At 40.3% G+C, this 26,559-nt stretch overlaps 1 protein-coding gene across 2 annotated transcripts in view; it reads right to left on the bottom strand.

Annotated features, from left to right (window-relative positions):
• Positions 1–26,559, bottom strand: part of RABEP1 (rabaptin, RAB GTPase binding effector protein 1) — an 86,370-nt gene that overhangs the window by 27,526 nt on the left and 32,285 nt on the right. For both annotated transcript variants that reach the window (XM_014589093.2, XM_014589094.2), the window contains 6 exons: positions 24,615–24,750; positions 21,150–21,328; positions 14,435–14,566; positions 7,407–7,874; positions 6,089–6,193; positions 4,031–4,147 (listed from right to left, as the gene is read on the bottom strand). In XM_014589093.2, coding sequence (XP_014444579.1) covers positions 4,031–4,147; positions 6,089–6,193; positions 7,407–7,874; positions 14,435–14,566; positions 21,150–21,328; positions 24,615–24,750 — 1,137 coding nt within the window. The remainder of the gene's footprint in view (positions 1–4,030; positions 4,148–6,088; positions 6,194–7,406; positions 7,875–14,434; positions 14,567–21,149; positions 21,329–24,614; positions 24,751–26,559) is intronic.

Here is a 26,559-nt window from a genome sequence, read left to right as displayed (position 1 = left end):
TTTCAGGAAAAAAAATGTATCTATTCAATGACTGCAGTAGGATATGTAGCTCCAGTTAGGTGCTACTTTATAGGATGTGTAAAGTTAGACTTGTGCTCATGGAAATGTGTGTGTCACATGTGTTTGCTAGGAGGGTATTCGGATTGATTAGGGTCTTTGGTGATTCAATAAAATGTGGGGGGAAAATGGTATAGAAAGCAAATATAGATAACAGAGACAATGTGGGAGGAGAACAGGAGGTGGCAGAGGGTAAGAGATAGGGAACCAAGGATGGGGGGAAAAAGCAAAACATACAGAAAACAAGAAATGGGAGATCATTTGCTAAGAATAACATATTTGTTGATGTGCTTGATTGAGACAATATACAGTGTACTCTAGATGGAAAATCTCATTTTGTATGCTGTAATGATGTACAGTGAATGAATGCAAATAAATAAATTGGGAAAAAAATGAGAATAATCTGGAAAAAAACAGCTATTTGTTGCTGCTGATGTGGATAGTAATGCCTTTGTCTTGACTGATATGTATGGTATTTCCTCTGAAAAAATGTAATACACTGTAAAGATATATGTGATTCAATGTAATATGAACAATATTATTATAATAAATAAAATGAAAAAAAAAATTACTGAACATCTTAAAGTAGCTATTATAGCGATGTTCCATGAAATAAACACTTTTGAAACAAATGAAAGAATAGCTCTCAGCGGAACAATAAAAACATAAAGAAAACCTAAGTGAAAATTTTATTATAAATCACAGTGTAGAATTTGGCACAAAGAGAGACAGACCAATAAAATATATGATAGTCCTAAAATTAACCCACATATACTCACTTGATAGATGGCAAAGATGACCTTATAAAGCAATGGGGAAAAGGTGATCTTTTTGCTACATGGTACAGAAACTGGCTATCAAATGAAAAAATACAAAATGTTAGCCTTACTTATATTATGGATGTGTCTGTGTCTATATATGTACATACATGTGTGCGTAAATCAGTTCTGGATAGATTTTATGTATAAATGTGAGCAGCTCTGAACAATGAAGCTTCTATGAGGTGATGTATGAAATTATCTTCAAACGCCCAGAGTAGAAAAAAATTTTTTTTTTTTTTTGGAGAGGTTTTTACTATAGGGCACGTGCGCTCGCCAGGCAGAGAGACAGGAAGCGAGAAATCAACCCCCCAGGGGGGATGGCGATGCCGCAATCCTTCTCCTCCATTCTCCTATCAGGACCTTGGGCACACACGCACACGTGCCTGGAGTGAGTTTTAAGCCACCGGGTCCGGGATGCGAACCAGTCAACTACATGGGAGTCCAACAACATAGCCATTATGCTAACTGCTGGTCCTGTTTTTGCTATAGGGCGCGTCCTGTTTTTGCTATAGGTTTTTGCTATAGGGCACGTGCGCTCGCCAGACAGACAGAGAAGGATATAGAGACAGAAAACGAGAAATCACCCCCCCTGGGGGGGGGGATGGCCCCGCTGCCATCCCTTCCCTATTTTCTTCAGTTCTGTCTCTGTCTGCTTGTTGATTGTATATGGAAATACTATAGATTTTTTTTTTTTGGAGAGATTTTCACTGTAGGGCGCGTGCGCTCGCCAGACAGACAGAGAGAGACATAGAGACAGAAAGCGAGAAATCACCCCCCAGGGGGGATGGTCACGCCGCAATCCCTTCTCCTCCATTCTCCTCTCGGGATCTTGGGCACACACGCACATGCGCCTGGTGTGAGTTTTTTAAGCCACCGGGTCCGGGACACGAACCACGGTTGACTACGTGGGAGTCCAGCGACATAGCCATTACGCTAACTGCTGGTTCCCCCAGCCGTGAGTTTTAAGCCACCGGGTCCGGAACGCGAACTGCGGTCGACTACATGGGAGTCCAGCGACATAGCCATTACACTAACTGCTGGTCCCCCCAAAAAAAATATTTTTAAAATAAAAGACAAAAGTCACTGGCCACAAAAAAAAAGATGAATAAATTTAACCTAAATCAAGATTAAGAACTTCTGCTTATCCAAATACATCATTAATGAAAACGGACTATTGAGTAGAACACATCTGTAACACATATCAAAAAGCTCTAACAAGATTATAAAAAGAACACTTAAAAAATCAATAAGACAACCAAAAAAGTACATTAAAGGGACCAGCAGGTTGTGTGGTGGTTAAGGTGCTGGACACTCCCACATGGCTGATCACAGTTTGAGTCCTGGACCTGGTGGCTTACTTTCTGTCTTTCCCTCTCTCCCTCTCTCTCTCTCTGTCTCTCTCTGGTCAAATTAAAATATGTGGATGAATAAATAAAAAACTAAATAATCCTTAAAAAAAAGTATGTTAAAATAGGCAATATAATAGAAAAATGAGTGTAAGACTTGAGCAGGAATATCACACATGCACACACAATCCCAATGACCAATAAATGTAAGAAATGCTAAACAATTTCAATGGCCATCAGAGCAAAGTCACAATAAATACCATTACATATCCATTAAAGTGGCTATAATTAAAATAGTAAAATGGGGCCAGCAGGTGGGTAGTGGTTAAGGTGCTGACTCCCACATGATCGACCGCAATTTGAGGCCTGGACTCAGTGGCCTGAAAATCACACCAGATGCATGTATGTGCATGCCCAAAATCCCAGGAGGAGAATAGGGGTGATTTCTCACCTTCCCTCTCACTGTCTCTCTCCAGCAAGCACATGGGCCCTATAACAAAAACCTTAGAAAAGAAAAAAACTAACAAAGTGAAGGTTTTTTTTTTTTAATCATAATCTTTTTTTATATTACATTGAATCATATATATCCAAAATGAAGTTTTTTAAGGCCTTACACTCACAGGAATTCTCCTACTTTGGTGATAGAAGTATAAACTGCCAACAACTACTTTGGAAAACTTTTTGGCATTATTACTTACTAAAGTTGGACACCTATTTTGAATATTTTGATCCAGACATTACACTCCAAGATAAATATCCAGCAGAAATGTGTCCAACAAGCCCTATACAGAAACTTCAAAGTAACATTATTCATAATGTCCCAAAACAAACAACTAAAAACATCCATCGACATTAAGATGTATAAATCATGGTATGTCCATACAATGGTACGACTATGCAACTACTAAGATGAAAACAACTACTATATGCATCACGAATAAGAGTCTCACACTGTTGATCAAAGGAAGACAAGACACAAAAGGATATATATTATAAGACTAGTTTTTTCTAATTAAAAATAGATAAAACTGGGCTATACAGTGGCATGGTGGCTAAAACAGCTGGATCCCACATGGTCAACTGCATAGTTCGCCTTCTGGACCTGCCACTGGAGAAAGGTGCTGGGCATGTGTGTATGCAGGCCCTAAATCCTGAGAGGAGAATGAAAGAGAAGGGGATGTAGCATGGACATCCCCACTTCCTCACTTCCCTTCTCTGTCTCTGTCTCTGTCTCTGTCTGTCTCTGGTCAACGTACATGCCCTATAGCAAATTAAAAAAAAAAAAAATGAAACTAACAAATGTAATGATGTTAAAGTTAGGACAGTGGTTACACCTGGGAGGGAGGTAGTAAGTGGAAAAAGTCAGGGCTTCTGGGGTTACTGCCTAATGTCCTATCTATTTCTTCTCCACGACAGCAGTTAAACAGATGTTAGTCCTGGTCTGTTTGGTACATCTGTATATATTTGGTTTTTTTTTTCCTATGTATACTATACTTTCAAAAAGTAAAAAGAAATGAATGAATAACTTCCTTGTCAGGACATTCTTGTATAGCAGTAAAACCTAACAAGAATAAAAGCAGCAGCAGCACCTTCTGACATTCATCAACTCATTATTTCAAAAGTTTTTTTTTTCCAAATCTATAAAACAGACATCCCAGAAAGATTAGTAAGAGATCTTTTCCTTTGAGAGAAAATAAAACCACCAACTCTTCAGGGAAAAAGAAACATGATTACATTTTGCAAATATTTGTTATTTAAAGCACCCAGTTACTCCCCATAGCTCACATTCTAAGCACCCTCATTTACCTGGTGACTTGAGTCTTCAGTGCTCTGTTTTATGAAGTCCTCCAGCTCCTGTTTATCTTTCATTGTCTTCTCTAATTGGTCATTAGCTTGCCTTAACATCACCTGCAGTTTTTTCACCTACATTAATTTCAAAAATCAATTAGAAGAACCAGAATTCTGTTGTAATTTTTTTAAATCCCTAACTCCGCAATATTTTTAGAGCTGTAATCTTTTTCTTGAGAAATATAGATGTATCAATTAAGAAATGAGATGAATGACCTCAAAAGACAACTGTACTGTGCTTTACAGTTAACAAATCATTTTTCACATACATTTTCTCATTTGAAATGCTCCTGAGTCCCCTAGAATATGACACTGGCCTCCCTAATTCTAGCCCATCCTCTGCCTCCAATCTACAACCCACACTAACAATATAAATTTTGCAAAAGTGACATCATATAATTTCCCCACTTAAAAGCCTGAAATTCCTCCCCAAAGTCTTTGGGGTAAAATTTAAACCAATTCAATCATCACTCCTCCCTCAATTGTCTTCCTTTATAGTTTCCTCTGCCATTATTCTGTGATATACACATCCCCTATGACGAGCCAATGAACTACTTAGACTTTGCATAATACATTTTCTTTCATAACTCTATTCCTTTATACATCTTTCATCTCCTTAAACACTTTCTCCTTCCTCACTTCTTTTCCTAACTAATTTTTACCAGTATCTAAAATAAACTTAGAGTGGTACTTTGCCTACCCCTCGTCTAGTTCTGTGTGTACGTTAATGGTAACAAACAATACTGAAGGGATAGCTTAGATGGTAACACAGAAAGCTCCTCATAGGCCATAGCTGTGTTCTAGCTGATTTTGAATCCCGGGGACCCAGCAAATGCCACAGATGAAACATCAGTGAACATCAACTGAATGACCATGGACTCCAAAATAGCCCATTACCACACCACACTATCAGAGGCCAATTGTATCAGCTTTGCAAATAGCTTTTGAAATTTATCTTTGAACTGTCTATAAATAATGCATATATAGAGAAACTCAATGCCAATGACATTTGAAAATATTTAGCCATCATTCTAATCTGCTTAAAGTTCTTTTGAAGACTAAGGGAACAATCTTTGTAATAACTAAAGAACAATCGAATATTTTAAGAAAAAATATCTTTTCCTTACATAAACTTTCACAAGTTTACTCTCCTGAGATTCTGCGTTATTTCCTAAATATTACCAAGGTATCCATTATTAAATGCTGTATTTGAAAAGGTACTTAAGATTGGCCAATCTCAGGACCAGCAGATGGTGTAATGGTTACGTAGCTGGATTCCCACATAGTCAACTCTAGTTCGAGTCCCGGACACAGTGGCTTACAACTCACACTGGGCAAGTGTGCATGCATACTCAAAATCCTAAGAGGAAAATGGAGGAGAAGGGATTGTGGTGTGGTCACCCCGCTGGGGAGTGATCTCTCACTTTCTATCTCTCTGTCTTTCCAGTGAGCACATGCTTCCTATAGCAAAAATCTCTCTCAGAAAAAAAAAAAGGATTTGCCAATCTCAGCATAGCAAATCTACCAACGCTGAATTTCTGTGACCTCGTAAACTAACCTTAATCAATTCAACAAATTTATAACAAGAAGTAGGCAATAAACAATGAAAAGTCTACATACTGATTAATATGTTATTCAGTAAAGCTTTTATTCTACTAGAGGTAATAGTCAACCTCTAAGTCCCTAAAATCTCCATATCATAAAGTAGTTTCCATGTGTATAAAATCATGACATGACTTTTAGGCCTTGGGCAAGAAGTGGGGGAATGAGGCAGAGCTCCTGCCAGAACTAAGCTGACCTGCGTGGTGCTGGCAAGTTAATGAAGCACAAACACAAAGAAACTAAGTCTAGTAAGTTCCCACTAGAAATGGAACTGCCACTGCAGGTACCACATTAGTCCATAATTTAACAAGATAAATATGTTCCACAAACCAAATGGTGGGAAAGGCAATTCATTCTCATCTCCAATGAATACTACAACAGCTCACAAGTTTGGCATATCCAAAAGAAACTCACCTGGTCTCTCGTTTCAGCCTCCTGAATCTGAATTCCTTGTAACTGTTTTTCATAATTGGAACACATATCACAACGTCTACCAAGTTTATTTCCAGCATTATGTACCTGAAGGGCACCAAAATTACCTCTTATCAGGCAGGACAAAATAATTCCATATCAGATACTTGAGGAATACATGCAGTCTTACCAACGTTACTCAAAGTAGAAGATGGAGTAAAATATTTCTTTTGGGATTCACAGGAATAAGTCACAACAAAGGGTCAGATTCTAAAGTCATAACCTCCAGTATGAGTATGCAGGAAAAGAAGGGAGACACCTTATCACAGAGAGGCTAAGGTCCACAAAACACCACACTTGAGGAAAACCAAAGCAAGTAAAAGACACTACACCATGATGCTCACAATTTAAATCAATATTATCCAACAAAAACAGTGCCAATTCTCCATCTGACCAGCGCTAATTACAAAACAGGTATTAAAGTATTTAGCAGCACCTTCTCATATGTTTTGCATAAGGCCAAGTTTCTTTCAGGCTAAGAAACTCGTTTGCTTACCGATCAATAGCTTCTTCAAAGACAAGTAGCCCTGAGTAAAGGAACATACTGGAAGTCAGAAAGCCTGGCACCTAACCCAGGTTTTGCTACCAACAGGGAATACTCAATGTCTCTGAGGGAGTTTCCTCATACAAACTAGGGACAATCATGCCCTGATTGCCTCATTGTGATCATGAAGCTCCAAGAGATGAGGTATGTGAAAGGGCTTTGTAATCTGTAAAGCATTGTGCAAATATGTATTTAAGTTTTTAATCTCATAGTCTTACTTCTGATTTTGCAAATACCATAAAGAAGATCATTAACTTCATTAAAGACTGCCTTCTTCTCTCTTCTATATTTTCTACCCTCCTTAAATTCACTCTTAGCATTAACACCTGACAAGCACTTGCGCTTCAGATCTAAGGGAAGAGGAAAGGATATGAATTCTGGAATGCATTAAGATTATAGAAAACTGCAAAGCAACCAAATGCAGGGTACTGTAGCTTACACTCAGCGATGCCAGTCAGTCAGGTCACTCTGACCTGAAGAGATGTGACTTCAGGTGAAGAAGTTCACTTTCAACAAGATTAGCTAGTTAGTGCCCTTTCCTGTACAGTCACACGGCATAGCCTATGCAGGCTATGATAATGGGTGTAACACCCACTTACTGCAATCTGTGTCTGCACTGGCTCTAGGAACTATCTGCTGAATGAACCAAAAATCCCAAAGCTTACCCAGTATGCCTCAGAGTGAGCAGAAGAAAAAAACGTTGTAAAGATAACTCACCTCTTTCTGCAGAAGATTCCATTCCGTCTCACTGACTAAGCGGTAACCACTGGGGGACACATAAGCACTCTCCATGCCCTGGGTAACGCTGGAGAGGAGGGATGCTGTCTCTTCTTGTTCTGGCGTCATTGCTTTGATTGCTCTTTCCTGATCTTTGGTTAACATAAACCCACTTGGCATCTGCAGTGACCCAAGGGATGCAGTATCAAAGTTCTCAGACACTGAATCTGCTCCCACCAGTGGTCCAAAATCCGACTCGTCCAGGTTTCCAGCAGATTTTGCTTTGTAATTATACCCTAAAGCTTTGGATTGCAATGAGCCAGAGGTTCCCAAGCTGTCTGTGGACTGTGCTCGCCTGAGTCCATCTTTAAACATGTCATTGTCCGATTTACTGAATGGATCTCCAGAAGGTAACAACAAGTCTGCATCTAAGGAATGGACTGATCCATGGGTGCTGTCTAAATGCTCCTAAAATGTGAAAATATATTGCCACGTTAGTCAATCCTCTGCACCCCCAAAGACAAAAACTCCCATAGATTAATTATTTTTGTCACGGGCTACACATGATCATTATTGATTCATATAATCGTGGAATAAACATTACACTGAGGGTCTTTTATATGCGGGACATTAAACCAGGCACTCAGAATACAACTGTGAAACTGAATACAACTGAAACATGTCTAGCCCAGACATGAGGAACTAGGGAAGGCCACCTGTCATTCAGTGGATGTCAAGTTCATGTGAGGTGCCTGTTGTATATCCAGTTGGAGACATCCACATAATATAGGGAAGCAGAAGGCTTTAGACAGAGACTTGGGAGTCACCATAGTACAATGATCATTAAGGTCACAGCAGCAATTCAAAACACCTAGGAGAAGTGTGTAGGATATGAGGATCAAGTACAGAACCCTGAGAAATACTAACGTTAGGGAATGGGCAGAAGGTAAACCAGAGCGGCAGAAAGGAAAAGAATGTAGTATTCTAGAAAGCAAATTCCAAGCAAGGTATAATCAACATTTAAACATAATATACTAAGTGAAAGAAATCAAATGCAAAAATTCACACAATGTATGATTCCACCTATACAAAATGTCCAGAGCAGGTAAATTTACAGACACAAAACAGATTAGTAGTTGCCAGAGGGTAGGGAGTGAGGAGGATGAATATCCTTTTTTTTTTTTTTTTTTTTTTACTTTTACTGAAAACTAAACTTTTAAAAATTTTAGTGTGCTCACAGAAAGTGAGAAAGCATCCACTGTGGGGATGGCCAAGTGACAATCTCTTCTCCTCTACTCTCCTCTCAGGATTTTAAGCAAACATATACACAGCACTCGTCTGGTATTTAAACCATGCAGTCAGCTGTGTTGGATCCAGCTGCCTTAACCACCATGCTACTGGCTGGCCCTCTTTCTTTTTTATTGAGTTATACTTTTTAGAGACAGGGTTTTACTATGGAGCCCAAGCTGGCCTGGAACTTAATGATCCTCCTGCCTCAATTGCTGGGACTATCAGGGCATACCTGGCTTTTACAGTGGGCAGGGAATTGAACAAACCTCCAATGTGACCTCAGTCCATCAAGGAGCAGCATTTACCAGTATGGGCAACTGAGGCGAGGCTAATAATAATATATATTTTTAATTTTTAAAAATAAAATTATGAGGCCAGGTGGTAGTACAGTGGCAACCCAATTGGATCCATGTGAGAAAGGTCCTGGATTTGCATTCTTGGACCTCCCGAGTGCATCAGGCACATACTTGTGACGTTGACCCATACTCGAACACAGTCTGAAGACTCTGTCGAGGGTGCTTGTCTATGTCTCTATGTCTCTCTCTCTCTCTCATGGAAGAGATAAATAAACTTCAGGGGATGGTCAGTGGTATAGTAATTAAAGCAACTGGATCCCACATGACTGCATGATTCAAGTCCCAAAGCAGGTAACTCAAAAAACACATTGGGAATACGTGCATGCACGTCCAAAACCCTAAAAAAAGAAAGGGTTATGGAGTGGCCTTTCCCAACCTGGGGAGAAAGGGGGCTTTTCCCCTTTCCCTCTTTCTCTGTCTCTCTCATGAGTACATCCACTCTATAGCAAATTAAAATTAAAATAAATGAACTTCAAAGGAAAATGATATGCAACAGCATTATGGCATTACTTTTAATTAATATTTTTATAGTAATACAAAAATGAAACCAACTTAATGATGAGTATGTTAGTCTTTTTTCCCCCTGTATTCCACGATGTTTGGACATTTTGGGCGTCCTGCTAGCTGGAGAGAGGCTGTGCCTGCTAGGGCTAAATTCCTAAAACTGAGAAACAACTCACCTGCCCATAAACATGCCTTTCCTATGCAAACAAACCAATCCCAAGTCTATATCCCCAACCACTTCCTTGATCTAACACTCACACTCCAAACAAATATTGCCTCTACTCCAAATCAATCCAGAGGCAGGTACCAGACAACTAAAGGCAGCCCTATACCCCAAAGCTTGCTGGAATTATGCCAACTAGCATCCTAAACTGTTTCCCCTGCCCTTGTCTGTCTTTCCCACGGAAACTCCACCAACAGCGGTGGCTCAGGCTCTTCCCAACTCCTGCTGCTGCCTCCTGACCAGCTCTGGGGCCTTCCCAGGTAGCCCTGCGTGGTGTGCTGTGCCTCTCATTTTCAGAGAAACTAGAACAGTAAACTTTTTCCAATGGCATGGGCCTCTCCATGCTGTCACTCAGTCACCTTTATAAATTAAGACCTGGGCACAAAACAATTAGCAGAGAATTAGCTAAAACAATTATAGTACATTTTCATGCTAAAATTCTGCTAGTCTTTATCATTAGAAGGAAAACACTTAATATGTACCCAACTTTAAAGTACTGTTAGTGGGGGAAAAACACTGTAAATAAAATATTATAAAGTTGCAGTCTGGATTATGTGTAAAAAGTACAAATAGAAACACAAATATATTATCTTTGGGGGGGAAAAACAGAAAAAGGGGAGAGAGAAGAAATATATACTCTAAAGCGTTAGTAGTGAGTAGTGGTTATCTCTGGTGGTAGGACTATTTACTAGCTATTTTTATTTTGTACAATCTTTTCTATACTTCTCAAGTTTTCCATAATAAATACATATTACTCTTGTAGTGAAAAAAGTGTATTCTATGCATCAGGTTAAAGATACGAGGTCCTGGGAACCAGCAGTTAGCGTAATGGCTATATCGCTGGATTCCCACGTAGACGACCGCGGTTCACGTCCGGGACCCGGCGGCTTAGAACTCACGCCGGGCGCGTGTGCGTGCATGCCCAAGATCCCGAGAGGAGAATGGAGGAGAAGGGACTGCGGCGTGACCATCCCCCCTGGGGGGTGATTTCTCGCTTTCTGTCTCTATGTCTCTCTCTATCTGGCGAGCGCACGCGCCCTATAGCAAAAAAAAAAAAGAAAAAAAAATTTTTAAATTAAAAAAAATAAAATAAAAGATACGAGGTTCTAGGACCAGCAGTTGGCATAATGGCTATGTTGCTGGACTCCCATGTAGTCGACCATGGTTCAAGTCCTGGAACTGGTAGCTTAAACTTATGCCGGGCGCGTGTGCATGCGTGCCCAAGATCCTGAGATGAGAATGGAGGAGAAAGGATCATGGCATGACCATCTTTCCTGGGGGGATGAGTTCTCGCTTTCTGTATCTCTGTCTCTCTCTGTCTCTCTGATGAGCACACATGCCCTATAGCAAAAACCTCTCCTCCCCTTAAAAAAAGACACAAGGGCCTACAAATTTTAAGTATCTTCAGCAATAAATATAAGTACTCAAATCATTCCATATTAACTTTAAACCAACAGCTAAAATAAATTGTCATGATTTTCAACATAAAATGGTTATGCTCAACATTCAAACTGCAAAAATAATAGCTGTGAAAGTCTAAAGGTATTTCAAATGTCAGGAAATAGCATTATGTACAATATGCCATACAATAAATTAAGACAGAATCAAAAAATAATATAATTGGAACACACATGTCACATAAGTGGTTAAGGAGCTGGACTCCCACATGGCCAACTGTGTTCTGAGGCCTGAATCTGGCAGCTAGAAAATCACACTGATTGTATGTATGTGCATGCCCGAAATCCCAGGAGGAGAAGGGACTGCAGCCTAGCCATCCCCCTGAGGGGTTATTTCTCACTTTCCCTCTCTGTCTTTCTCCGTCTCTGGCAAACACGTGCGCTCTATGGTGAAAATCTGAAGAAAAAAAAAAAAAGAAAAAAGAAAAAGACAATTACTTCACTGTAAATTACAACAAATTTCCATTTCCTATTTTCCTGCTTTTCAAACATTCCTGGATAGAAGACTGCATGATGCAAAAACCATGTTATACTTGGCTGTACCCCATAATTGAGACATTCTCCAGAAAGAATAACAATTTTTAAAAAATGCATGGCAGAATTAGGTCAAACAGTCCTCAGTGTATGTTTCAAAACAAAGAATGTACAAAACAACCACATCTTATTTTTCAGCATCTGCTAAGATTTTTTTTTTTTTTGAGAGAGATTTTCACTATAGGGCGCGTGCGCTCGCCAGACAGACAGACAGAGACATTAGAGACAGAAAGCGAGAAATCACCCCCCGGGGGGATGGTCACGCCGCAATCCCTTCTCCTCCATTCTCCTCTCGGGATCTTGGGCACGCACGCACACGCGCCCGGCGTGAGTTTTAAGCCACCGGGTCCGGGACGCGAACCGCGGTCGACTACATGGGAGTCCAGCGACATAGCCATTACACTAACTGCTGGTTCCCAGCATCTGCTAAGATTTTTTAAAAAGCTTTTTAAATGTCAAACAAACCATAAACATGAAAATATAAGCCAATAAGTAGATTATAGTGGCTCAGAGTAAATCTCCAAAATTAACAAAAACATGATACCTCTGAAAGAGAAAAAAAAAAAAGACTCTTAGCCAACTGAAACCCATTCTCCTTGCTAAGAAAAGAGTTGAGGGTGGGAAAGTGAGAAAGAAATTCTGAATGCAGGGGCAGGGACGGTGTAAACAGAGCACATAAGCAACAACTGTAAGTACAGCAATCACAGCTGCAGTGAAATGAAGAGACATGGGTGTAACTAACTGGCCATTTGACTCTGAAGGCCAATGTATGCCCAGCAAGGGTCCTTAGTTTGTATCCCAAAGGCAATTAAGAGAACCACTTCCTTCACTGAAGATGAGATAGTAGCATGAACTTTGAAGGAGGAGTAGAAAAATTTCAATACTCAGAAAGGCAGAGGGAGGTCAGCGTTCCGGACAAAGGAACCAACAAACTAGGTAAAGAGTGGGTCACAAGGCAATGATGACCAAACTATATTGCGAAGGGTCAAGAGACCATCTAGGAATTTGTACTAAATTATGTAGTTAGAGTCAGTGGTGGCTTTTTTTTTCTTTATTTCTAGGTTTTTTATATATTCAATCACATTATTTAGCTTGCAAAGTTAATATTCCAACATGTATACATTTCAGTGGTGGCTTTTGAGTAGGGGAGTGTCTTGACTCCACCTGCACTTAAGGAAATGAGTGTGACAGCACTGCTGTGGGTATACAATGGAGTGGGACAGGAAACCCAATGAGAAGGCCCTTGCCAAACTGCAGGTGAGAGTAGAACCACCTTACACTTTCTGTCTCCAGGAATCTCTCTGCCCATTCCCAATACCTGACATGTTCTACCCTGCCTTACTGTAGTCTGTCAAACCTTACTGTTCCCAGGGCTTAAACCTAATACTTGTTAATACTCACCTAAATGCTATAGGGAATTAAAGTGTCTCAACACTTTAGATCATCCTTGTATTAAAGAAAAAAAAGGTTTGGGACCAGCAGTTGGCATAATGGCTATGTCGCTGCACTCCCAGGTAGTCGACCATGGTTCGAGTCCCAGACCTGGCGGCTTAAACTCACACCGGGCGTGTGTGTGTGTGTGTGTGTGTGTGTGTGTGTGCATGTGCCCAAGATCCCTAGAGGAGAATGGAGGAGAAGGGACTGCGGTGTGGCCATCCCCCTGAGGGGTGATTTCTTGCTTTCTGTCTCACTGTTTCTCTCCATCTTTCTGACAAGCACATGTGTCCTATAGCAAAAACCTCTCCAAAAAAAAAAAAAGTAAAATTATTAGCAACATCTATTTTTCACATCAAAAAGTATTTTTGTAGACATTAAAATTTTCTTTTAACATATTACATTCTAGAACTATTAAAAACATAAAACCTGATTATTTCAGGCACCAAATGAGAAATCACAACATGTTTCCAAAAACGCCACCCATAATGCTGTAAAAACAAGTGAAACTGGGACAAGAAGATGGTGTAATGGTTATGTCGCTAGACTCCCATGTAGTTGACCGCAGTTCGAGTTCCAGACCCAGCAGCTTAAAATTCACACGGGGTATGTGTACATGCGTATGTGCCCAAAATCCTGAGAGGAGAATGGAGGAAAAGGGATTATGGCTTGGCCATACTCCCTGAGGGGAGGGTGTGATTTCTCACTTTCTGTCTCTAGCAAGTGCATGCACCCTATAGCAAAATCTCTCTTTAAAAAAAAAAAAACAAACGATTAGGTTATCGGGAAAGTCATGACACATTTTTACGTAGAAAACTGTCACGACTTTCCCAATGACCTAATAAATACTGTCATTTTATCTACTTTTCAGCTTATAGCTATGCATTTCCCATATGAACAATATAACTGACTGATGTATAAGTAAGATAAAAATGGTAACACTGGGGCCTGTCCTCGTAGTTAAGGGAGCTGGATCCCATGTGGCTGACCATGCAGTTCAAGTCCCAGACCCAGTGGCTTAAAAAATGTGCTAGGTGCAGGTACATTCATGCCCAAAATCCATGAAGGAGGGAGAAATGAAGGAGAAGAGATTGTGGTGCAACCATTCTCCATGGGAAGTGCTCCTTCCCTATCTTTCCCTGTCAAGGGCACACACGCTCTGGCTTACAACACACACACACAAAAAGTGACACTATATATAAAATTATTTTAATTACAGATTCACTATACCTCTTCATTTGATAACTGGGCTGAAGATTCTTCTTGAGTAAAAGCACACACTACTGGTATTTTTACTTCTTCCTCAGGATCTGTTTTTTTGTGATCTTTTCTTTTATTAAGTCTTTGTTGTTCATCATCCTCCTAAAAATAAGAAAAAAAGAAAAACCATACATATTATCCAGGCAATCTGGACATAATGAGTCATAGTTCTTTAGTACTCAAATAAAAAAGAACAGAGCTTTATGATAAGAGAAAACTGGACACTTAAGGTTTATTTGTTGTGTAATCATATCAATAGGTCATGACAAAACATCTTAATACTATAAACACAGAATAAGAAACCTTGTATCTGGGGCTGGCAGGTGGCATGGTGGTTAAAAGGCGCTAGTCTCCCACATGACCAACTGCAGTTCAAGTCCCAGACTTAGCAGATTGCTTTCTCACTTTGTCTCTCCCTCCTCTCACTCTCTGTCCCTCTCTGGTCAAATTAAAATATAAATAAATTAAATTAAATTAAGTAGTTATTTTTACAAAGAAGAGGAAGCGAAAAGATACCTGTATAAAAAAAATCAGGGCCGGGGCCACCAGGTGGCGTGGCGGTCAAGAGCGCTGGACTTCCACATGGCCCACCGCGTTTGAGTCCTGGACCTATCAGCTTGCTTTCTCACTTTCTCTCTGTCTCTCTCTCTCTGTCTCTCGCTGGTCAAATTAAAATAAATACAAAAATAAAGAAAGTTAGCTTACTGAACAGCAGTGCTGAAAGCCACGTGGGGCAGATTGCATGTACAGGTCCCAAGACTGAAAACATGGCAGGTACTTGTGCACCTAAGGGCCTGAGGAGCTGCAGGACTAGTGAAAAGAGACTGTGGTATAATGAGACCCTGTCAGGGTGTCTCTCCCTTCTTACACACACATGTACATACTCTCTCACATGAATAAAATAAACTTTAAAAATAACTAAAATCTGGGACCAGCAGGTGGTGTAGTGGTTAAGGGCACTAGACTCCTACATGGCTGACCGTGGTTTGAGTCCTGGACCTGGCGGCTTGTTTGCTCACCTCTTTCTCTCTCTCTCTCTTTCTCTGTCCCTCTCTGGTCAAATTAAAATAAATAAAAATAAAGAAAGTTCAATAAAATATTTTTTTTAAAAAAAGCTAAAATGTGACATTTAAAAAAAGAAAAAATTGGGGGCTGGCAGGTGGCATGCTGGTTAAGGATGCTGGACTCCCACATGACCAACCATGGTTCAAGTCCTAGACCTGGTGTCTTGCTATCTCTCTCTCTCTCTCTCTGGTCAAATTAAAATAAATAAATAAAGTTAAGTAAAAAATAATTCTTAAAAAAAAAGTTAAGTTTTACAAAAAATATATTACATAAGAGCCAAAACAAAAGGAAGCAAACCACTTCTCAATTTCAAATAAGCCAAGAAAGGAATATTTACATAGATCATTTCCTTCTGATTATTATAGGAAAAGGTTATTATAACACTGTGCATCCATTTTAAAATATACAAATTCAGGTCAACCCCATGGCCAAGTGGTTAAGGAAGCCAGATCCCACATGACTATGCAGTTCAAGTCCCAGAACCGGAGACTTGAAAAAGTACATGATGGAAGCATTCCCAAAATCCTGATGGGATGGAGAAATGGAGGAGAGGGATGGCAACATGACCATACCTACTGGAGAGTGCTTTTCTCTCCTCTCTCTCTCTCCTTCTGGTGAACACAAGGGCTCTCTAGTTTATAAACAAATAAAAATGTACAAATTCATATGAAATACAAAATAATGGTTAAAATTGATATAATAATTCATTCAACAAAGATGAATAAGATACATTTGATGCTCCCCAAAAAAGCCCAGAGAGGAGAGAAAGACAATTATAATACCAGTATTTACAAGGTTCTACAGGAGGAGAGAAACAAGGGCTGACTTCATCTGAGGGAGCCAGCAACAGGGGTCAAAAGAGATCTTGAAAGGTACGTAGGTTGAGTTTGCCAGTTGTGTGAGAGAAGAGAGGCAAGGGTTTCAGGGAGAAAGGAAGCACCTACAAAGGACAGAGGCATGGGCAAGTAGGCCTGTTAGGGAATGTAAGGTCATTTAAAAAAAAAAAAAAAAAACAACTTATTTTATTTAACTGCTTTCATTGAAAATTTTAGTCTGGGGAAGTTCCTTTTTCCCCTACTCAGAGTTCAGAAACACGTACAACAGAGCAATTGTTTAAAGACAACATTATTAAAAAGCCCCAACTGGGTTGGCCGAGTGGTGCAGCAGTGACACCATGCTCTGTGATGCTGAACCTGCAATGGGAAAGTCCCAGGTGTACTCAAATCTCAAACACACCAGGCTTATGTGTGTGCTCAAATCCTGGCTGGCCAAGGCTGGGGGTAGAATGCATCATGCCAAACCTGTTGGGGATGCTTATCTGTCTGGCTGCCTAACAGAATAAACAAACATTTAAAAAAAGCAAAAAACAAACAAGAGATCATATCCACAGGCATCAGTACAACTTCTAAGAAGTAGCACAGTCGTCAGTCAGAGTGCCTTAACATTACTAACATTGCCTTAACCACCAGGATTTTTAACTCCCACAGGATAAAAATCACGTAGACCATCAAGGGGAAAACTGTTCCCAAATGATACTCATGGATGAGTCCCCAAATTTTCCACATGAAGTGATGTTGAGCTTTTCTTCCCCACTGCCCCTTGGGGTATTTCATCAAATATATTAAGTTAATGGAAAAGTCATAATGTATTTTTCCATGTTTTTCTATGCAAAAAATTATCATGACTTTTCAGACTACCCAATACCGCCATTATTCTTTCTTTTTACACAGAAGTGAATAAAATTTTCTTGAACATGGCATGCTATCTGGTTGTAACCTATGATATTTGTGTGATTGAACAATTATGAGAATACCCTATGAGCATTCCCATTTCTTGGTGGCACAAGAATATAAATGAACTCAAAGAAATCAGGCAACACTCTGTTTAGAGGACAGCCAGTAGTCCTAGATACGTGGAATCTTTGAAGAGTTCATAGAAAATGCTTATTATTTAAAAACTATGCATGGATTTCAAAATCTCTGCAGCAAAATAAATCTGTATTTTAATTCCATTTTTTCCACAAAATGTTTGAAGTCCCCTTCAGATTTCTCATAAATCTAGGGCTGCAGGTTATTCACAAAAGGTACTCTTCTAATTTTGACCTGGGGCCTGTACTCAGTACAGGTCACACACAAATCACTATGACTGGGAATCAACGCAAACCAAGAGCAGCCCTCCTAACATGCAAGGGGTACGACGACTTTGGATCTCAAACCAAGGCCCCTCAGGGAACAGGAAATTGAACAGTTAGTAATCTTTATTTTAAGGAATTATTTTACTTAACTTTATTTATTTTAATTCGATCAGAGAGGGACAGTATGAGAGAAAGAGAGAAAATGTGAGAAAGTAAGCCACCAGGTCCAGGACTTGAACCGCAGTTGGCCATATGGGAGTCTAGCACCTTTAACCACCACGCCACCTGCCAGTCCCGAACAGTGAGTAATCTGATGTGACTGAAAACAGGACAGGCACATGAGAGGTGAAGGTCATGGAGAGGTGATAAGGAGGTGGTTAAGTGTTCAGACTCTGGAAGCAGAGACTGGCTCAAACCTCCGATTTCTACAGCCTCTCTATCTTCCCTAAACTATAACATAACAGGGTGTAGTCCCTATCTCATACAGACTTGGGGGTTTTTTTGAGAACTACTTGAGATAAAGTTTTATAAAGTCTTACCACAATGTTAGCACACAGAAAAAAGTTCAATAAATGCTAATTAAGACCTTAAATGACCATGTCAATAAAGTTTAGACTATCTTTTTTCTTCATTTATTTTATATATTCAATCACTGTATATCACCACAGCTTGCAAAATGAATTTCCCCAGCATGAATATATTGCATACCAGTCCAAAGATATTATCATACATGTTATCATCAACAGACAATCTTCCATTTTTGTGTCCCTTAAATGTCTTCCTTCTCTATTTTTCTCCTTGATTCCCCTACTTTCACCCTCCCCCAAAGTTTAAACTACCTTAATGGGCAGCAGGGAGGCATAAGATCTGTACTGAGTATCCAAATCCTTACATCGACTATGTCTACACACAAGATGAATGAGTCAGAATTCAAGGACGAAAAATAAATTAAAAAAAGACAACTTCTAAAAAATAAAATTCAACCTGAGTCACATAAGACAGTCTGAAATACTTCTTAAAATATCTAGGAAAGGAGTGAGTGCCTGTTTTCTAAGGTTATTTGCCATAGACGCATATGCTCGCCAGAGAAAGTCAGAGACACTGAGAAGAAAAGTGAGAAATCACTCCCCCACCACAATCCCTTCTCCTCCATTCTCTTTTCCTGGGACACTCGTAGAAGTGCCTGTTGTGATCTGCAAGCTGCCAGGTCTGGGACTCAAACTGTGGTCAGTCATGTGACAGTCCGGTGCCTTAACCACCATGCCACCTGCTGGCCCCAGCAGTGAGCACTTCAATGTGGCTGTCTTAGGGAAATATATACACACATTCACAGCACAGTAAAGGGCACTGACTCCAACACTACTGAAAATGACAAAAAAGTGGTGGGAGGGAGACCATATGGATGCCCACTACAGAAGAATTAAATTATGTATGCCCATTAACTCATGTACAAGTTAATAAGAATGAGCCAGAATTCTGATATGTATCCAAGATAATGCTTGCAAAAAAATAAGTTATAAATACTTACAGTATAATACTAGTGGTATGGGGGGGAGGGAATCTACCCTAAATATACACTGATAAACACAGAATAGGTTCGAAAGACTCCCTCCCAAACTGATAAACGTGGTTATTTCTGGGAAGGGGAGGTATGGGTCAAGGCAGACTTTAAGTTGTTTATATTTATCTCACTTTGTATTAAAATGTTTTAACATAAACATTTGTGTATTAGTCACATAATTTAAATAATTTTTTTTTTAAGATAGGCCCAGTCACCACATGTAGCATGCTACAGCTTGGCAGACTGAGGCCACACGGGGGCCGGTTTCGATTCACAGCCCACCCTAAAAGCCAGGGATGGTGGCATTCATCTGTAGTTAAACTATTCAAAGGGCTGAGGCAGAAGGACTGGGACACAGTGAGACTCTGTCTAAAAAATAAGAAAAAGGTAAGAAGAAAACAAGACTTTGAGTACAGAGCACTTGTAACACCTGCCTTTACACATCACTCGGCTTCTCCATCCACATGTTGTCATCTTCCAGCAAGGCTTTTAGAGCAACCTCGCCAAGGACTTTGCCTGTATTCATACAATTCAGGAGCCCAGGAAAACTGCACAGTATCATTTTCTCAGAAATAGGCACTCTTGCATACTACAGTCTATGGAGAAAATAATTTTTAAATCAGCCCCCCACCCCCAGCCAAGGTCATTTCTAAAGATAAAGAATAAAACACTTCAAATATAGTTACTACATTTTTTATTTGTTTAGTGTAATGTTTTTGATTTTTTTTTTTTAATTTGCTATAGGGCATACATATCTGCTGGAGAAAGAAAATGAGAGAGAGAAGGTGAGAAATCACTCTCCCAGGGGGGATAGCCATACTTCAATCCCTTCTCCTCCTTTCCCCTCTAAGGAGTCTAGGCATGTATGTACATACACCTGAGTATTTTTTAAACCACTGGGTCTAGGACTTGAACCATGCAGTCGGCCAGGTGGGATCCAGCCACCTTAACTAACACGCCACTGGCTGGCCCATTGTTTAATGTATTTTTAAAATGAACATCCAGGACATTAGAGAAAACTGACCACATTCGATATATAAACTTGCATGGAGGACAACTCAGAAGAGTATAGGAGGGCCATAGCCAAATGATTAAGAAAGCTGGATCCCACATGGCTGACCATGGTTTGAGTCTCAGCCCCTGCAGCCTGAAAACCATGCTGGGGAGCGGGGATACACATGTGCTCATACACACACATTTATGTGCACATGACCAAAATTCTGACAGAATAAGAAAATGGAGAAGAGATTATGGTGTGGGCATGTGCTATTAGGGGTGCTTTGTCCCCCTCCTTGTCTCTTCTAGCTAGAGTATATACTCTCTGGCAATTAAGAAAAAAAGAGGGACCAGCAGATAGAGTAGCAGTTATGGTGCTGGACTTCCACATGGCTGACAGCGGTTCAAGTCCTGTGCCGGTGGCTTGAAACTCACTCCAGGTGCATGTGTGTGCATGCCCAAGAACCCAGGAGGAGAATGGAGAAGGGAATGTGGCATGGTCATTTCCCCTGGAGGAGGCTTCTCACTTTCCCATTCACTGTCTCTGCCTTTCTCTCTCTCTCTCTCTCTCTCTCTCTCTCTCTCTGGTGAGCACACATGCCCTAAGGCAAAAACCTCTCAAAAAAAAAAAAGAAGGGAAAGAAAGAAAAATAATACTGTAAGAAATGGATGGAATCTACTGCATGTGCTAAAAATGCTATAAGCACCATTAAGTTGCCATTGATAAGAAATTTATTTGTTTTAGAAAAAAATCAAAATGCTTCGACTGTCCAGAACTTGAGCCAGTCTTTAAAGTGGCACGTGTCACATTGTTTCAGCCAAAATCAATCCATCTCTGACACATAAAGTAATACAATCGCCTGTGTGTGCGGCAGCAGAGGTGCATACTATCAACAAAAGCAAACAAGTCCTATGAAACTGCCATTCACCTGATCTTTCTTCTTCAGTTCTTCAACCTGTCGGAGCTGTTCTGAAGTGAGCACAATCTCCATTCGCTGCATGTCTCTCATAAGCAAACGCTGAGATTCCAGAAACTGGTCATTGGCCTTCTGCCATGTATGTTTTAACTGGTTGTGCTGTTGTCGCTCTTGTTCCAGGAGATGGCAAACTGTTTAGGAACCCCCAATCAAAAAATACTGCATGTTAATGGTAAGCAATATCTTTAGTGTAGGACCACCAGACAAAGGCAATGATCTGTTGTGTCTGAGACTCCACCCCTAACTGGCGCCAAGAGGTAACCCATAGTCGAAAACGGCAGCTATCGCCACACCCTCTCTCTAAAGCAGTCTCTCAAAGTGTGCTCCTAAGAACATATTTTCAAAAAGATTTCTATGGGGCCAGTCAGTGACATGGTGGTTAAGGCAACTGGACCCCACATGGCCAACAGCATGGGTCAAGTCCTGGGCTTGGAGGGTTAAAAAACACACTGACACATGTGCATGTGTACACAAAATGTCAGGAGAATGGGAGAGAAGGAACTGCAGGATAGCCATCTCCCCTGAGAGATGACTTCTCACTTTCCCTCTCTCTCTGGCAGGCTTATGCATCTTATGGCAAACTACAAGAGAAAAAAAAAAGATTTCTAAGCTTGGTAAATTTTAGAAACACTGCATTAAACAGATGTTTAAAGATTTCTTTATTGTGGAGCCAACAGGTGGCGTGGTGGTTAAGGCACTAAACTCTCAAATGGCTGACTGTGGTTTAAGTCCAGGATCTGGCAGCTTGCTTTCTCACTTTCTCCTCTCTCTTTCTCTCTCTCTGGTGAGCACAAGTCTCCTACAGCAAATTAAAAAATAATAATAGTAAGTAAAATTAAATAAATAATTATTTAAAAATTTTTTTCTTTACGATAAGACTCTGGGTTCAAGGTCTCAATTATTTCTATGTTTTCTCAATGGAACAAACACAAATTATTTATAGTTAATTTTCTATAGCATTTGATATACTACTTAAAAGTATTAATTATAGGACTTTTTTTTTTTCCTTTGGAGACGTTTTTGCTATAGGGCGTGTGCACTCGCCAGAAAGATGGAGAGAGAGAGAGAGACAGACAGAAAGTGAGAAATCATCCCCCCAGGGGGGATGGCCAGCCACAATCCCTTCTCCTACATTCTCCTCTTGGGATCTTGGGCCACTAGGTCCAGGACTTGAACCGCAGTCAACTACATAGGAGTATAGCAACATAGCCATTACGCTAACTGCTGGTCCCAATTGTAGGACTTCAGTCCTAATCCTCCAGATTAAAATGTTACTAATATTACCTGGGGTGAGCGTAAAATTTCAAGAGGTTCATACATTTGATGAAAAAAAAAAAGTTATATTTCTATATTCATCTTTTCCTTCAATTATACATTTCAGAGATTTTTTGCAATAGGGTATGTGCACTTGCCAGAGAGACAAAAAGTAAGAAATCACCCCCCAAGGGGATAGCCACAACTCAATCTTTTTTCCTCCATTCTCCTCTTGGAATTTTGGGCATGCACATACACGTGCCCAGCAAGAGTTTTAAAGCCACCAGGTCCAGGACTCGAACCACGGTCAACTATGTCGGAGTCTAGCAATCTGCTGGCATCTGCTGGTCCCTTTTCCTTCAATTATAAAACATAAGCAACAAACCACAGCAGCATAGCAAGCATAACAAGCATAACAACACCTAAGACTTGGTACCCAATATAAATGAGATTTCATTTTATATTTCATTAGTTATTGTAAATATCTTAACATATCATTTGTACTCATAATTACTTCAAAAGTGTCATAATTAAACCTGCTTCTAGGCCTTGTTATTTAATAGCACATTTATTATTACATAATTTTGAGGGTTTTTTTTTTAAGCATCTTGATATGTTTATAAGACAAATGGTTCCTTTTGTAATCTTGTGTAAATTTTATGTATTAGAAACATTATTCTGTGCCAGCTGGTGGCGTGGTGGTGAAGGTGGGTAGATTCCACATATCCAGCTGCTCAGTTCAAGACTGAGGCTTAAGAAACGTGCCAGGTAGTGTGTGTGTGTGTGTGTGTGTATGTGTGTTTGTGTGTGTGTGTGCGCGCACGCACACGCCACATGCCTGTGTGCCGAGGGTCCCAAAAGGAGAATGGAGAAAAGATAATAGCATGGCAGTATCCCCAGCATGTGCTTTCTCTCTTTCTGTGTCTGACAAGCACACATGTCCCATAGCAAAATTTTAAAAACAACAACATGATTCTGGGAAGGCTTTCACAAGCTGCCAAAGGGATCTATGGCACACAAAGGTTAAGGACCTTAAGTACAGAAATTACTAGAAGAATTAAAGATAAAGATGTGTGTGTATATATATACATTTTTTAATTTACTAGAGAGCACATGCACTAGCCAGAAACAGGAAGAAAGAGGGAGTGGTCATGCTGCAATCTCTTCTGCATTTCTCCCTCCTTTTGGGATTTTGGACACACATATGTACCTAATGTGTTTTTCAAGCCACTGGGTCCAGGACTTGAGCCACACAGTTGGCCAGGTGGGATTCACCCACACCACTGGCTGGCCCTAGTATATTTTTATTTTAATGGGGAAAAAATAAGCCTTCTTCCTCATCCTTGAAAAGTGGAGCTAATTTGTATACAACTCTGTCCTCAGACTAGTGAAACTCAAACTGTCCTTTAAATGGATGTGACTTATGATCCCCAGAATAGTCTGTCTTCTTTCTCCTATTCTCACTTTCACAAATCCACCTCTACCAAAATGAATGTGAAGGCAAAAGCCATTAAAACAGGAATTCCCAAACTTATTCTCTTTCTGCCCAGAGCTCATGCCTTGTGACATTACTAAGAAGCCATTACTAGTGTAAGTCTGTCGGGACCAGCAGTTAGCGTAATGGCTATGTCGCTGGACTACCACGTAGTCGACCGCGGTTCAAACCCTGGACCTGGTGGCTTAAACTCACGCCAGGCGCGTGTGCGTGAGTGCCCAAGATTCCCGAGAGGAGAATGGAGAAGGGATTGCGGTGTGGCCATCCCCCCTGGGGGGTGATTTCCTGCTTTCTGTCTCTGTCTGTCTGGCAAGCGCACACGCCCTATAGCAAAAACTTCTCAAAAAAAAAAAAAAAAGTCACTAGTGCAAGTCTGTTCAGCAGTCCTCATGACTTTGACTTGTCATGAGAGCATTTGAACTAACTACAGAGATTGGGACCAGCAGTTAGTGTAATGGCTATGTCACTGGACTCCCACGTAGCTGACCACGGTTCGAGTCCCGAACCCAGCAGCTTAAACTCATGCTGGGAAACTAACTACAGAGATTATAGTAGTGAATCACTAATGCTGCAACAGTATTTTAGATCTCTTACTGTTACCAGTCAATATCAATTTTACTTACATAGTTCCCATAGGTTGAAATAATATACACCAAACATAAATATACCTTCATGCAATTCTTTCCGCAATTTCTCAGCATCTTCCTGTAGAACAGATTTCTGAGTATTCAAAACAGCTACATACATCTCTAGATCAGTCCTACAAGATTTCTCAGCTTCCAGATAATGATTGAGTTCTTTAACCTGAAAGAAGATAAAATTCTATTAAACTGAAATTCAGAAGTTTCCATGTTAGTATATAGTTACTAAATAGTAACTTATGGCTATGCCTTGAAAAAAAATTCACTTTTACCTAAGTTTCAATCTACACAAAAATTAACATTTATAATCTTTGATTATAAAACAAACACATACTTACTTTAGAAAACTGGAAAAATAATATAATTAATACTAGATACCATCCATAATTACATCTCCACAGTAAGGCACAACTGGTAGATTACACATTCTGTTCCTTGCTTTTCAAAACGGTAGGCCACTGCCAGTAGGTGGCATAGTGGTTAAGACACTAGACTCTTTTTTTTTTTGGAGAGGTTTTTGCTATAGGGCACGTGCGCTCGCCAGACAGAGACAGACAGAGACCTAAAGCGAGAAATCACCCCTAGAGGGGATGGCCATGCCGCAATCCCTTCTCCATTCTCCTCTCGGGATCTTGGGCACGCACGCACACACGCCAGGCATGAGTTTTAAGCCACCAGGTCCGGGACGCGAACCACGGTCGACTACGTGCGAGTCCAGCGACATAGCCATTACACTAACTGCTGGTCCCAAGACACTAGACTCTTACACAGCTGACCACAGTTTGAGTCCCAGATCCAGCATCTTGAAACTCACATCAAGCGCATGTGCCTGCGTGCATGCCCAAAAATCCCAAGAGGATAATGGAGAAGGACTGCAGCATGACCATCCCCTCTAGGCAATGATTTATTGTCTCTCTGTCTTTCTCTGTCTCTTTGGCAAGCAAAGGTGCCCTACAGCAAAAAAGTCTCTCAAAAAGGACCAGCCGATGGGGTAATGGTTAAATCACTGGACTCCCACAGAGCTGACCCAGTTCAAGTCCCAGACTTGGTGGCTTAAAACTCACCGGGTCACATGTGCACCCAAGATCCTGAGAGGGGAACGAAGGAGAAGAGATGATGGTGTGGCCATTCCCCTGGGGGATGATTTCTCACTTTCTGTCTGTCTCTCTTTACCTCTCCGACAAGTACACGCGACCTATAGCAAAAATCGCTCTAAAGAAACTAGTAATAAATAAACAAATAAATTCCTTGACTATTCTGGTTTACTCTTTTATGACTGCTTCCTCGTATAGTTCATTTTTCTACTAGGTCGTTCGTCACTTATGAACACAGAAACATTTTTTTCTTTTTTGGAAAGGTTTTTGCTGTAGGGTGTGTGCACTCGCCAGAAAGACAGAGAGATAGAGAGACAGAAATCACCCCCCAGGGGGGATGGCCACGCCGCAATCCCTTCTCCTACATTCTCCTTTCGGGATCTTGGGCACACACGCACACACACCTGGTGTGAGTTTAAGCCACCGGGTCCGGGCCTCGAACTGCGGTCGGCTACATGGGAGTTCAGCGACATAGCCATTATGCTAACTGCTGGTCCCACACAGAAAATTTTTAAAAAAGGATTATTAATTTCATTATTATTAAATTTGACGAGAGACAGAGAGAAAGTGAGAAAGTAAGTTTGCCAGGTCTGGGTCTCATACCTGGTCAGTCATGTGGGAATCTAGCACCTGCCAGACCAAAACTTTTCGTTTTAAATATTAAGTTTCTGTCAGGTCTATGAAGTATCAATAAATTCTCACAGTCCATAGTATATCTTTTCAACTTTTTGTAGTATCTTTTAACAAGAAAGTTTATTCTATAAGGTAGCCAAATTTGTCAGTTTTTCTTTCAAAGTCAATATTTTCATCTTATTTAGGAAATCTTTTTATACTCCAACATATCTTTGTTAACATCTAAAAGTTTGAAAACTTTACTC

The sequence above is a fragment of the Tupaia chinensis genome, unplaced genomic scaffold (assembly GCF_000334495.1).
Source record: "Tupaia chinensis unplaced genomic scaffold, TupChi_1.0 Scaffold000330_1, whole genome shotgun sequence".
NCBI classification, from domain to species: domain Eukaryota; kingdom Metazoa; phylum Chordata; class Mammalia; order Scandentia; family Tupaiidae; genus Tupaia; species Tupaia belangeri.
Note: the sequence above shows the minus strand (reverse complement) of the source record. Positions and strands in the feature narration are given on the sequence as shown.